At 38.4% G+C, this 13282-nt stretch overlaps 1 protein-coding gene across 3 annotated transcripts in view; it reads right to left on the bottom strand.

The window, feature by feature from the left end:
* ZZEF1 (zinc finger ZZ-type and EF-hand domain containing 1) overlaps positions 1-13282 on the bottom strand; it is a 59072-nt gene that overhangs the window by 33643 nt on the left and 12147 nt on the right. For all 3 annotated transcript variants that reach the window (XM_080630327.1, XM_080630329.1, XM_080630328.1), the window contains 16 exons: positions 12427-12525; positions 11335-11426; positions 10302-10450; positions 9642-9753; positions 8290-8505; positions 7309-7409; positions 6791-6960; positions 5867-6000; positions 5491-5561; positions 4937-5051; positions 4169-4328; positions 3118-3239; positions 2921-3031; positions 2111-2277; positions 1439-1520; positions 605-806 (listed from right to left, as the gene is read on the bottom strand). In XM_080630327.1, coding sequence (XP_080486453.1) covers positions 605-806; positions 1439-1520; positions 2111-2277; positions 2921-3031; positions 3118-3239; positions 4169-4328; positions 4937-5051; positions 5491-5561; positions 5867-6000; positions 6791-6960; positions 7309-7409; positions 8290-8505; positions 9642-9753; positions 10302-10450; positions 11335-11426; positions 12427-12525 — 2103 coding nt within the window. The remainder of the gene's footprint in view (positions 1-604; positions 807-1438; positions 1521-2110; positions 2278-2920; positions 3032-3117; positions 3240-4168; positions 4329-4936; positions 5052-5490; positions 5562-5866; positions 6001-6790; positions 6961-7308; positions 7410-8289; positions 8506-9641; positions 9754-10301; positions 10451-11334; positions 11427-12426; positions 12526-13282) is intronic.

The following is a 13282-nucleotide window of genomic DNA, read 5'->3' as shown; positions in this document are numbered from 1 at the left end:
CCCAGGGCAGTGGTGGAGTCACCATCCCCAGAAGCATTTCCAAACAGTGCTGATGAGGCCCTCAGTGACATGGGTTAGTGGTGGCCTTGGCAGTGCTGGAGAACAGTTGGACTTAAGGATCTTAAAGGAGTTTTCCAACCTGGTTGATTCTCCCATTAGTTCCCAAAATCTACGGCTAAGTATCTGCCTACTTTTCCAAGTTAAGCACTGACCACCTGATTGCAGCAAGAACTCTTTAGCCTTGCTTAACCTTTTTCCAAGTGGTGAATGACTTCAGATTTAGGAAGCTACATGGAAGTGTCCTGGGTTTGAAATTAAAACCAAACATCTCTCATTTTTTTCAATTTCTTATGGCACTCATCTCCTATTTTGTATTTTATTTGTCTTCAGTGGCCCAAATCCTAAGTTTAGTTAACTTCTGGGATTAGCCAAACTTAATTTGTGAATCCAAATTTAAATGAATACCAAATGTTCATCTTGTGTTTCATCTTGAGTCAAGAGAGAAACAAAAATGGAACTTCATTTTCGCTGGGGATTTGAAACACAAGGACCTTATATCTCCTCTTGGCATCGCAATTCTGGAACTATTATTCAATGCACTCACCTCGGAGAGATTTCAGGGCCATACTTCGGGAAGCCAAGCGCCCCATCAACCGGCATACAAGAAGCTGTAAATCCAAGCCCCAAGAAACGGCGACATCTGGTAGGCCGTAAGCAGTGACGGAAAACTTGTAGCCCCACTCATTATTACTGCTGTCAGAGTGAAAGAGAAACTGCAGCCGTGGGCCAGCCTTAAAGGTCACTTTCTACAGAGCAACAAAACAGTCATTTTGCCAAATGTAGATGACAAGAAGACGTTTCAGGGTAATGAATTTCCTTCAGCAACTGTGGTTTTTCAGTATTATGTTCTGTCCATAACTGATCTAACCTCCCCCACCATCTGAATGAGACACCCACAATACTAAGCAGGTAAACTTTAATAGCTTAATGAGAAATTTTATAGATGATGGAGCTTTAGATGTCAGAGCCATAAAGCCATAGAGAAGCATCCCATTTAAGCAGGTGTCACTGAAGAAAAAGCTTAGCCACAGGGAGCACTACAGTTGTCTCACAATGTAAAAAATTGCGAGGGCTGAGCATCAACAACTAAGTTTTACCCATGTGGTTGCAGCAGTTACACTAATTCTGTGATTCTATGATTATTACTTTTCATTTTGACTGACTGCCCCTTCAATAACAGCAACAAAGAGGGATTATTACTCATTCACTCCCTTTAATTGCATCACTGAAAACTTCCTTCCTCACCTCCCGCGAGGGACTAGACACACACACACAAAAGCACACATCATTTTACACAATAGGTTTTCCCCACAAGAATCATAATAATTTCCTAGAGACTGGATATATCACTTGGTTCAGAATTGTAAAAGGTGCTCACCTTAGGCCACTTGTCAGTGCCAACCTTTGTATCATAACGAGTTTTTGCACCTCTTGCATCAGTAAACTCCAGGTAATCATACCTGTGAAAATTGCAATTCATTACTTCCAAATTTACTTTTTAAGGTTTTTGGGAAAATGTTTGCTCTTGGATTTTCAGAAGCGCTGCCTCTGAGCTGTCACATCTTTCTGAACCACACCTGCATCACTTCACATCACTGTTAAGGATTTACCTCATGTTTCAATGCAAGTTCTAGCAAACACAGACCTGCTTTCCTACAGAACTTTCCCAACCCTTCAGAACTGGTAATGGGTGCTAATTTTAGCATCTAGCATATGCCTTAACTAAGCAGTAGCTGGATATGTTGCCAAGAGAAACCAAGCCAATAGTTTTGCCTAAAGAGGGCAAAATAAATCCCTCAAGCACAAACTGTGGTGGTCACAGCAGTATTACAAAACAGACTAAGACCAAAGGAAGCAAAATTTGTATGAACAGCATGCCTGCACATTTGCCATAAGAAGTCACTCAAAATACAGATTCTAGATTACACAGAACAATGAAGAAATTTAAATGGCATGCTTGGAGCACAGGAAGTACTCCTTGCACATTGAAACATGAATTGCTTCTCTGCGGGTAGATACTGGAATCTAAAACAACACAAGACCAAATTACCTCCTTTCAGTTTCACATTTTTCATCAAATTCCACCTCAAAGTAAGTTGCCCCATGACATAGGAAGACTGAGACCTCATGGCAATTATTTTCATAGTTATGAGGCGATTCCATCGTCCATGTTCTCAGTACCACAGGCTGTTCTTGCTGCCAGCTCTCCATTTCCATCTGTAGGACAAAGATGTATTCTTGAGATACAAATGTAAAGCATTCAAAAAAAAAAATCTGAAATATTATCACACTAGATTTGTGTGTCTATACTTTCAAGTTGCCAGATGTACATACAAAGTGGCATTTAAAAGGCTACACAAACTAGTGATAAAGACACCCTTAATAATAATGGTGAGGAAGCACTTCTGAAGCTAAACTCAGAGCAGACAGTCTCATGCCAGAAGTGCCTACAAGTTACGCCAAAGGTAACAACAAGAGAGCCTAGATGACTAATGCAGATTTAAGGATCTATGCTACAGACATACAGACTTGAATTCCATCACCACAAGCAATGAATCTAAAAGTGTTAGACACATACTATTTTTAATCTATTTTCCTCTTCATTCTCAGAATCCCCTTTCCTATCTAACTTCTATGCTTGCCATTCCAGTTGAACTTTCTGGTCACTTTGCTCATCTTCTGTATCAGTACAGATATATTTCTAGGTCTTCACTCTACATTTCGTTACACAACCCATGATTTTAGAAGCTTTCTAGCCCCTTTCAAACGCTCACCAATAGAATCACCAGAGTTCTCCATGTCTCTCTTGCAATTTTGCTTTTGTTTCACTGTACTTATTAGTGCCTGTATCCTTAGTTACCTTATGAGGCTCACTACAAAGGCTTTTCAGTGGTTCTATCAAAGTGCTGAATCCCTGCAGAAGAGTACAGTACGGAATGTCTAAAGTGCAAAAATCCAACAGGAAGATGACCTAGGAGAAAGCACAGATCTCATGACGATGCGCATCACCACAGCCGTACTACCCGGGAATAGTACAAAACCCCGATGTTCACTTACCAGCTGACGAGTTGCCATAGCAAAGACAGAGTTACTTATTTTTTCTACTATTGTTTTGCCACTATATTGAGATAAAAGTGACTGCAAAATCGTTCTGATATTTGACAGGAACTGGCCCACATCTAAAGAGAAAAAAAACCCTTAATAGCCACCTTAAGGATTTGCTACCACAACCTGCTTTATCAAACACTTTAGTGCGTGGTGATGTGCACAAGAGGACAGACAGCAGAAAAGGCATCTGCTGCCCCAAGGCAGTGATACTCAAGAGTGAAAACAGTTCAGAGAAATTTTCTGTGGTATTTCTATTGTGGAAACAAGCCATGCTTAGCAACGATATTACAAAAAAGTTGAGTGATGAGTAACTTACTCAAACACTCCAAGACTGTTTCAATAATCTCAGGGTATTCAGTAGCCTTCCTACAGAGAAGCTTAAATACAGCAGCTCAAGTAACAAGTGAGGCTAGTCAGTGTTAGCTATAGCTTTACTCTATTTTTAGATGCAAGACAGGAACTCAAAAAAAAGCTTATTTATACACAAATGACAAATATGAAGTAACTTTACATAAAATTACACTTCCTAGTCCAATTTACTTAATATTGAGCTGCTGCATTTAAAAAACAAAACAAAACAAAACAAAACCACTGTAGCAAAATACCCCTTAGAAATGCCCAGCTTCTTAAGTAAGTTCCTGTCTTCTTGCTTTCACAAACATCAAGGAAAATACGTAATCACCACAGAAAGGCTTATCAAACTAAGGGACATTTAAAGAAACCAGTATACCCAAATAAAAGTGTAACTGTTTGTTGTTTGGGTGGGGGTTTTTGACATGTTTGCTGAAGATTCTCCCAACATCACATTAGCAGTATAACTAAAATTCTGAATTGCTTAATATGCCTACAAATTCTTTCCCAGAGTGATCAGAAATGCTCCGATAGTTATGAATATGCTCCAGGCAAGCACTGCTGAACCCTTGTTATACTGCAATCTGTAAAATCACATTTTAAAGCCCTGTATCACACCATAAATTTTGTATTCAATCCCAGCACTTACAGTTTTTAAGGATTTCTACTGCATGATCCTTGGCTGAATTATCACTACCCTTAAGTTGCAGGTAGCACCATGAAAGGAGGCTGCCTTGAACAGACCAGAATAAGGAAGACAAGACTGTGCCACTCTCTTGCTGCGCAACATCCAGCATCATCATTTCACACTGAAAAAGAATGTAACAAAAGGATATTCTCTTCTGCTGCAGAATTACATACCATATGTACTAAGTCAACTGTGATGGACATTATCATCCCACTCACGCCACAAAAAGAAGATTCAATGCAACTGACAAGCAGCATATAATGTCACGAAGCAACTGATGTGGTTTTGTTGTGATAAATCACAATTTTAAGTAGGGATAGCTACATATGAGTCAGTCCATGTTCTCAGCACATTTTTTCTGTATATGTAAATGAGCTTCCTTCACTTACACCTTCTTTAGTGTCATGACCAATTCTAAGCTCTCAATATGTGATGATTAGTTCTGCTTCCTAGTGTGGCTAGTGTGCCATAAAGTCTTTTCAACACTACAGAAAAATACCTCATCTTACACATTAGTTACTCTATTATAATGAAACATTACTGCCTAAAGGAAAATACTTCAATTGGTTGGAAAAATCTAACCCTACAGAGTTGAACAACCATGAAAAGTTTTATCCAGGACAGGAAAGCCATTTCTTTAACACACACCTTGGGCATGCAGCTTGTGTTTCAATGCATACAAAAACTACAGCAAAGAAGTAGGAAGATGAACAGTGCAAGTACAGTTACCTCTCTTGCTGCCACTAGCAGAAGGGTATCCATGACTGACAGCACTTCACTTATGTCAAGATTTTCAGAAACTCCTTTCTCTGGTAATAACAGGAGTCCACCTGGATCTTGATCACTACAGAACAAAAATCTTCTTACTAACCAATAACAAACAGCACAGTTCCAAAACACAAATTTAGTTATCATTGTGATACATCCATAGAGATCCTACTGTATAATCACTATGAAATCAAAATTTGGGTTCTGATGACTCCAGACTAATTAAAACAATATCAACCATCACCATGGACAATCAAATACAAAAATTGGAAGACAGCCTACGAGGAGTCTAAGCAATATACTGTGAAGCAGCACAAACACTGGGCAATGTTTTAGACAGTTATTCCATTAATAAACATATTAAATAGTAGTGTTTTCCTCTCTAAAGCAAAAGACAGTTGAGTTCTTTTGAGAATTATTTTCCAGGGGAATAACATTTCTAAAACCAATTAAATATGAACTTATTCACAGCTGTTGGGTATCAGGCAATTCTTTTCCATCTCAGGACCCCTTACCTGAAGTGAGTACACAAGGATCTGAAGGCCAGATGCACAGATTGCTTATGTTCTTGCTCTGTGATGTTTTTCTAGAAAAGGAAAGAGATTTATTTTTGTGCTATGTTCTGTTTCCCTCCTCTGTGAGAAAGGATTCTAATTTCTGCGTTCTACTATTCATTTCTGGTAAGAAAAACAGGGTTAGCTCCTCTTTTTTTGAATAAGCTGCAGAGAGAAAGAAGGGGGAGGGTAAAAAAAGGCAAAGAAGAAAAAGAAAGGAAGGTTTTTACTTTAATGGGACAAAACAGATTATTTGACAATAGGAACTCAGATTTTTCCTCTTTTCTGCATAAAGATCACAGGTACTAAACAAGCAATTTCTCATTTAATGATTTACCATCATGGTGAAGAGCTGGTGTCGCCTGGTCTGTCTATCTGGGAAGAAGATTGCTGCTCCACTGAGTAAGGTGTTCTTAACTTCCTCTTTCAGCATCTTCATTGGCATGAAGTTACTGTCCCCCATATCCACTACTGCTCATACAAAAGGAGAAAGAAAATTACAGTTCAAATTAATACTCAATCTGATGTGTCGGAGGCATAACCGAATTCAAGTGTTATTTGACACATCTTCAAGCCGTTGCAAACCTAATATACCCACAGAAAATGAGGGGAAACATTTTCACTTCCAGCAAGAAAGATTTTTCTAAGGATATATTTATTTACTATGTAAATTAATTCTAGGAACATTAAGGCTTGACAACTATCAAAGCCAACAGAGCTTTCAAGATGTGACAGATTCTACATGAACTGGTTTATCTTTAGCTGACTTTTTAGGAGACTATTAGGGAATTAACAGAAAAAAAATTACACTTTAATAAAGAGTACCATCCTACTTCCAATGAAATCTAGTGTGTAATTCCAATTCTCTTTGCTGGCTCCAGAATCTTCCCTGTGTTTCATTAAACCTTAAAGCTTCTAGTAAGATCACTGGTATTTATATGAAACACCAGAAATAAAACCCTCAGTAATATTAAAGGATCACATTCCCTGCTGGTTCAAGCAGGTGACATGTTCAAAAGAAGTTTTCTATTGCAGCTGTTTCCAGACCCCACGTTGTCAGAACGCCTATAAAAACATTTCATAGGGTCCAGGAAAGTTTCACTGTGATAGACTTATTAGTACTCACTGACCTGAACAAGAAAGAAAGGAACAGTAGCTGACTTGGCCTCTAGGAATAAATATCTTTTCCCAAATTGTAACTGTTGTGATACACTTCCAGGCCAGAACAGACAAAACCGGCAATATATTCAACATAAACTACCTTCACACAAATGTCTGTAAAGCTCTTTTGCAGCTTCTGTGTGACCAGATGTTTTACTCTGAGAAGTTTCTTGAGGTTTAGCAGTTTTATTGTCTGCAGTAAGTACAGAGAAGCAGCTCTGGAGAAGCTGCAACAGCAGTGTTTGAGCAAAGATACATTCTTCCCTTGGGCTGCAAAAAAACATAGAACAAACAGAAGCAAAAACTAGAAAAGAAGCTTTTTTTTGCACCAAATAGGTAACGCTATGAAAATTGCTATCTGAGATGGGTAAAAACCACTGAGTAGAGAGCACATAGACAAAAAAAGTATAGCTACTGGCTAAATTAATCTACATCTCAGGCTTCTACATAACATTATAGTTAAAACCACATATGGCAGCAGTAGGAAAATGTTATTTATGTAAATGATGTAGTTTAGGAAGAAGAAACTGCTGCAACTAAACGAAGCATACGTTATTTATACATACACACAGAGCTTAGTGCTTCAGCACACAGTAAAGAAGTGACTGACTTACTTACCTTTGGTGAAGTTTATTGTAAAAATTCCAGAACAGCTGCAAATCAAGGCCTGTGAAATCCAAAAATGACCTGTATTTTAATCCACTCTCCTTCTGCTGAACCTTAAAAAGGCAAAAGAAAACGCAGGATTGGAAAACTTAATTCTATACAAAACACATTTATAAAAAGTAAAGCCCTGAGCAGTGGGCTTAAACCAGGCTAGTTTCTTATATATTTGCAGCTACCATGAATTCCAGTGCGAGTTCCTTCATGGATACTCCAGTGTCTCAATGTGACAGTTCATGCTGAAACCTTCCCCTTAACAGAGCTACTAATAAGGATTCTCTCTCCTCTTTCTAGATACCTAAGTCCTCCCCCACCAAAAGACTTCACATTACCTCTACCTCTCCATGTAATTTAATTGAAAGCAATAGCCAAAATGAGACTGCCCATGGACCAGAACGGAAGCTGAAAAGGCACAGATGCAAGCACTGTACGAACAAAACATGATTTTGACATGTATCCTCAGAACTAGGTACATCAGGCTGACACACAACAGCACACACCAGCCATATCTCTTAACCATATATGTCCCACCCTAGATATCCACAGAATTTTTTCAGATGAGAATATGTTTTAATCTATGCAGCCTTCCTAGCTATCTCTCTATGCATTTTTCCGACACTTGCTTCAGAAATACCAACATTACCTAACAGACAGTAGAGCATCCTCCTGTTGCATCTACTTCACCCAGCATTGTAACCTGATGTTCAAAAATGGTTATTAACCTTTTTCTGGACCCAAAGTGAGCATATTCCTAGCCAACATCAGTAAACACACAGAACACTGTTCTTCAGAACCCCTTTTTCCATCCACAGCATGGTTTTAACAGTTGCTATTACCTACGACCAAGATTTTCCTTAGCCAGTCACAATTTGTTTTAGAACAGCCTTATTCCTTTTAGCATGTACACCCTTAAAAAGAACTAAGCAGAAAAAATACCAGGTCCTGTGCCAGCTGCTGGATGAAATGAAGTGTCTTCAGGAGAAGAGTTGTGCCACAAACTGTATCATCATCCATTTTCCTGCACTGCAAGCAGTTCATGCTCCTACTGGGCTCATCCCGCATAGGCCGAAGATACCCAAGAACATTCAGGCCTTGAACACCGAGCCGCTCTGCTGTATCTTGTCTTGTGCACAAGAACTTTATCATCAAGTACTAGAAAGATATTAGCACAGCACAAGATTTGGTTTTAAAAGCTAGTACACATTTGGCTTTAAAAGACATGAGTGCACATACATATGACAAGACTACAGGTGGGATTGAGGGTAGCAAGCCTTATTCCCTGTCAATCACTTCCACAAGTTTAAAACACTGAGCCTAAACTCTCCCCACTTCCAAACAAAGTCACAGTGATGGTTCTGTGACCTCTACAAGCACCTGCAAAGTTAGTTAATTCATTATCAGTTCCATTCATTCTGCATACTCTCTTCCTTGGTTCTACAGTTATAGCACTTTTGCAGGTTAAAAAGTTACTAGCTGCATTTAGAAGCAGAGGATTAATGTGTAATATTTAAAACATACTTTTATGCAATCTGTCCACTGTGAGATACAGAATGCACAGCTGAAAGGAACAGCAAGTTCTGCAATCCAAATGTACTCAAGTAGCTGTGTGTGTTCATGAGTCTCAGGGACTAAGTGTTACACAGACAGCAGCAGGATGCCTCCGCAAGTAGTGATGGCTTTAGAAAAGTTCCCAGTTGACTTTTAACTGCGCCACCACTTCTGCTAATTCCCACAGTACACAAAAGGATTGGGAAACTGAGCAACAGTCCATTCCAGAACCAAGATAAATGCAGGATCTGAAAAGCAAAGTTTCCTACTTAAACACTACGAATCAAAACCTGTATTGGTTTGTATTTGTTCAAGCCACTCTAGGAACAGAAGTCCCACGTTCCTCAAGGGAATTAGTCTGACGGAACTGCTTAGTAATTGTTTGTCCCTTAAAACAAGGGATCTGGCTCTGAAAGAATAAACATAACTATGTAGCAGTTAATTCGTCTAGATATTAGAACAAAGCAACAATAATGTCATCCTTTTTAGAAATACCTCCTCAGGATAAAGCCAACAGTCTGCACATTATCACATATCTTTGCATTAAACATACGTGTACATACAGAGAAAAAGAATAAAACTCAGAGGACAAAAGTTGGCTTGTGTTTAACTAGAAGCCCACTGCTTTTTACCTCTACCCAGAAGAGCTGTCCTCACACGTAAGAATTAACTTTATTTCAGTTGACATTACAACAAAGCACAGAGAAAAGCTGGTTCAATGGATTTTCATGGTTCCTTACTTGGGAAATTCTGCATTCCTGCATTTTGACATCAACTTCATCCCATTCTTCTTCCACTTCAAACCAGCCAATAGGATCATCATCTCCCAGATCATCACATGAGCAGCTGCTTCTATGTATAAAAGAACGCAACAAACTTTGTGAAGTTTAAAGAAACTGCAAAGCTCTTGATATTTTACCAGAATATTTTTGCATGTTATGGTTACAAAGATGTGAAGAAAGACAATGGAAAGTTTCACACACACAAATTCTATCACGTGCAAGGTAAGAAAATTAAGGAAATCTTTTTAGTCATGGTCCCCAGCCTCCCCTCACTCCTGAGCAACAGTTCTGAGAAAGTCATTTAATAAACGCTAATTAACAGATGACCTTCCTAGAAGGTGCTTCTGCTATCAGTGATCTGCACCTCCAGTAGAGCATGGATTTTGTCATATCCCTTTTTAAACAAGTCTTTAAATCAAGATATTGAAAACAGCAGCTATATAGATATTGCCTCAAACACATCACATCTGGGGTCACTGAAGTCAAACAAGTAACAATTCAACGATGCATTATTCTTAAGTCATTCGGAACAATTTTCAGCAGTTCAAATGACACTGAAAAAGAGATCTAATATCACAATTATTTCCCAGATATTCATTACAAGAAGTCCACCTATACCTGTTCTTTAAGAACTGCTTGAATTCCCACAGCTTCCACTTGTCATAGCTTTCAAATCTTTTGAAGTGTTCCTCTGCATGGAACTTCTCTGAAGCACTATTATAAGCAAACACCAGCCCACACCGGGCCCCGATGGCTCCCCTTCGGACCTAAAAGAACAAATTGAGCACAGTGGATTAACAAGTTGACAGTAAAAGAAGGTGTTGCTTTCACAGGAAAAAAAGTTATGGAAAAAACCTGAATACTGACAGTACTGATCTCTGGAATTACACAGAGAAATGATATGCATTTAGAGAAGTGTTAGGAAAACTAAGTCAATCAGGATCATGCATCATGGTTAACATTTGCCATATTTATCACCCTCCTAGCACCCAAACTCCAGCTCCAGTCAGAATTTACTTGCCAGAAGTCAATCCATGTCTAAGTGTTTTTGACACTGAAATATAGAACCTTGCTCCAGAAATTAAACTACTGCTGTGCCTTAAATAAGTTCAGCTGCAGAAACCTCACTGAAGCTTGGTCCTGGCCCTGAGATTTAGTCACAAGATCTTATTTTCAAACAAGATAAAAATCACACCAAATATTCAAATTACACTAATGTCTCTAAAAAGACTTTGAAAGACCTACCTTTAACCTGAACTCACATGCTATATATCCTGACACCTGCTATTCCCACAGTCAAAAAACTATTCTACATATAAAATCTGACATATAAATCCATACTCTTTAGAGAGATACGATATATCTTACAAGTCAGTGACAAGTGTGGTAAGATATAGACAAACACAGTATAAAATAAATGGCTTTACTGCATGCCTGTGGCACCCTGTAACTTAAGACCCTGTAACCCTGTAATTTAAGACCTCCCTTTCCTTAAGTTCTCTGTGATTTACAGCAAAGCAAAACCCTAAAATACCACTATTTCATGATGAATTTACAATTACAGGTCATACAAAAAAATTACTCGAATTCAACTCTACCACTAGGGAAACAAGCAAGCCTTCTGCTTCAAAAGCATACAGGAACTGCATACCTTGATTCTAATCTGTGTCACTTGAAACGAAGATTCAGTTCCAGTAGAAAGAATAATACTTGCTCTGGTTTTCCCAGTTTCAGTAAGAAAACCTAAAGCAGCAGTGGAGATAGAATGAGGTTGGAATGACTGCTAATGCAAGCTGTGGATTGAGGGGTGGGGGTGCAAAACCACAATGCTTTCCTACTGAAATACTCATTAGCTAGAGAGCAATCAGCTTTTTGGAATAATCTTCCCAAGGAAGTGGTGGATTCCCCAACATTGGACACTTTTAAGATTCAGCTGTACAGGGTGCTCGGACATCTAGTCTGGGTCATGCTAATTAGGAAAGGTTAGACCAGATGATCCCTAAGGTCCCTCCCCAACCTGGGATTCTATGGTTTTGTGAGAGCTACAAAATGAGCTCAAACACCACATAAAAGCAAACAGAAGGGTAAAATAAGCATTTAGAAAGTGCCTGATTTTCTGTCACAATAGCTTGCATTTACCAGTAGCACTCTACAAAACAACACACAAGTTTTTAAAATATGATTAGGTAGCATTTCACTTGAATAAAAGAGGTCAAAAAAACACAAATTATTTTGTTCAGGTTGTATCCAGTACATGAAAATACTGCATTAACAAAGGCAGGATTGAAAGGAGAATTAAGTTATGCGCAGTCAATGAGTATGTCAAGGGTTTCTACCAAATCTCTTCATCAATATTTGGGAAACTAGCAGAGAATGATTCATGACTTCAAACCTCAAAATGTGCTCCAGGATCATTTTCTTTGCAAGAGCCCATTGCTGACTTCCATGTCAAATTCTCCCCCAAATCCAATCTTTTTGTTTGCTTTAACAATAAATTGGCTCCTGAGAAACCCCCATTGTAAACCAGACTTTACATATTGGGGGCTTTTCGTTAGGTTTTTTGCGGTGTTTTGGTGTTGTTTTGCCCCCTTTTCTTTTTTAATTACAGATCTTCCATATCATAAAATTATTAAGTAGCACCAAATAGATATAAATATATATATATATATGGAGCACCATCACAGCCTTGATAACAGTCTTTGTGTCTGTTTAAATATTCTGGATTTTAAGTCCAGGCTATTACCATCCCCAGTCCATGGCTCCACAAGGAGGTTTTCAGGCCCTGATTTATCTTCTTTTCCCTTTACATCACAGGCTTGCAAAGTGAGTCGTAAAGGTTTTCCTGAGTGAAAAAAATCAACAGGTTTATCAATTTCATAAGAAACAAACCTGGAAAAATATGCTTTCTAAAGTTCTTCATGAAGATAAGAAATGGAAACATAAAGGGAAGAAAGTTATAATGAGATTTTTACCACTGTCAGTCAAAAAAAATGAGGGTGGAAGAAACTGGAGCATAAGATACACGTCAACCTAAAATAGCTCAAGTTTTAGATACAGAGAGAAGAAGAATGAAAATCATGACAACTAATGTTTCTTCAACTGTCTGCACGCTTTGGAATTCCCAATACATGAAATACCACTGCTGGCTTACAAAAGGCAGCAGCTACTCCAGGAAAAATGAAGCAATTTTCAAAGCTTTTGAGAATCAAGACTGATATTATAATTAAAATAATTAATGTGTCCTTTGGCACAAGGCTGGAAGTCCTGTCAAAACATACTAAAAGGCAAAGGGGAAAATTCTTCATGAACGACTAGTGATGATCTCAGGGGCTGACACCTGACAAAAGACAGATTTATCAAACAAATAGTTAATACAGCCAAATTCTACCTTATGCCAGACCACACACAGCTCTGTACTTCTGACATACTCAGATTAATTTATAAAAGAGATGTAAAGTGACGCTGACGACATTCAATTTAAAACACATCTTATGTTTGTGCACATGTCTGCAAGAGAGACCACTTACTGAGGCTAAACATGCAAAAAAGCATGTTATTGGAAGAATAACAATAACTGAAGTCATCTTTTACACAATACA

Source organism: Psittacula echo (genome assembly GCF_963264785.1).
Source record: "Psittacula echo genome assembly, chromosome: 15".
Lineage (NCBI taxonomy): Eukaryota > Metazoa > Chordata > Aves > Psittaciformes > Psittacidae > Psittacula > Psittacula echo.
The sequence above is the reverse complement of the archived record's forward strand: the minus strand, read 5'-3'. Positions and strand labels throughout refer to the sequence as shown.